A 1,280-nucleotide genomic window follows, 5' to 3' on the forward strand; every position below is an offset into this window, starting at 1 on the left:
CGGCCACTATTTTCTTTGTAGAGGCCAACTCAATACAAATCAGGCGAGCAGGGCTGCAAGTAGGCCACAAGTAGTCATTTGTGCGTCTGTAAAAATCGTTTTGTATTATGTATTTAATTTAATCGACATAACGGCCAGTTCACTTATGCTCAGCCTATTACGCGCCACGCGCCGTTCCCGAAAAGACATTGAACATAAATCAAATGCGACAATCTACGTGAATTCGTAAAATACACGATTAACTCAACTATATTTTAATTGCGTTTGCTCAATACAATATTGTACCTCCTCATTTGAGATAGTTATAATATAACGCTATGTAAATGCAGCGCCATTTCCTCCTTCGAAGAGCAGGGTAGCCCATCATCATTTGGATACAAATACAATTTCTGAAATCTATCTGAGATTCAAAAACAGTTATTCTCTAAAAACTGTAAATACATCTAGAAAATTAATATCTCTGCAATCCAACGTGCAGTCTAAATCGTGTCATAATGCAGTTCATGATATCTCTTTTTTACATTACAAGAATAATTTAAATAATATGTGAATAAAATATATGGCATTTGTATGCAAATATATAACATATGTAAAGTAAAAACGGTGGTTCTCAAGCAGCTGTAGGAAGGCCCATTACATGGTGGTGATTGTTTTAAAACACATTCCTGTGAAGAACGTTCTTTTTAAGTGCCATGAGTTGCACATGCTTCATCCATGGCTGTTATACATCACCATTCCTGGGGGTGAAGGAGTTTCTGTCTTCCGCTCTGATTGGTCGGTGGTGTGTTCAGCTCCAAGCGCCTGGTGACCCTGGCCCGGGGTTTGTCCCCCGCTTATCTGCGCTTCGGAGGGAAACGGACCGACTTCCTCCAGTTCCACAACCTGAAGAACCTGGCTAAATTCAGAGGACCGGGCCCTGACTACTACCTGAAGAACTACGAAGATGGTGACTATGATCCATAATGGAGCTAACTCAGACCCTGGTTCACAGGAAGGGGAGCGAGCGTTGGCGTTGTGCTAACTCTGGCTCTCATTATGGAATGCCGTTCTTTTCCTTTCCCTAAACTCGCTGACTCGTTGATCTTGTAGATATACGTTGAAGCCATTATTGCACAGTGAACGTTTGTGTGTATAATGAAACCAATGGGAAAATCTGATCTCCTCCTAAAGTTGACTCCAGACAGTGACCGTCTTTCTATTTAAAAATGATAATAGACACAATCAAATACAAAACCCCCGATAAACATCCCCTCCATATGAAGCATAGGTTAAAGTGGTAT

At 40.9% G+C, this 1,280-nt stretch overlaps 1 protein-coding gene across 1 annotated transcript in view; it reads left to right on the forward strand.

Annotated features, from left to right (window-relative positions):
- Window positions 1-1,280, forward strand: part of hpse2 (heparanase 2) — a 19,632-nt gene that overhangs the window by 1,356 nt on the left and 16,996 nt on the right. Inside the window, exon 2 of the mRNA XM_056609806.1 lies at window positions 792-946. Coding sequence (XP_056465781.1) covers window positions 792-946 — 155 coding nt within the window. The remainder of the gene's footprint in view (window positions 1-791; window positions 947-1,280) is intronic.

This window comes from Gadus chalcogrammus, chromosome 15 (assembly GCF_026213295.1).
Source record: "Gadus chalcogrammus isolate NIFS_2021 chromosome 15, NIFS_Gcha_1.0, whole genome shotgun sequence".
Classification (NCBI taxonomy): Eukaryota; Metazoa; Chordata; class Actinopteri; order Gadiformes; family Gadidae; genus Gadus; species Gadus chalcogrammus.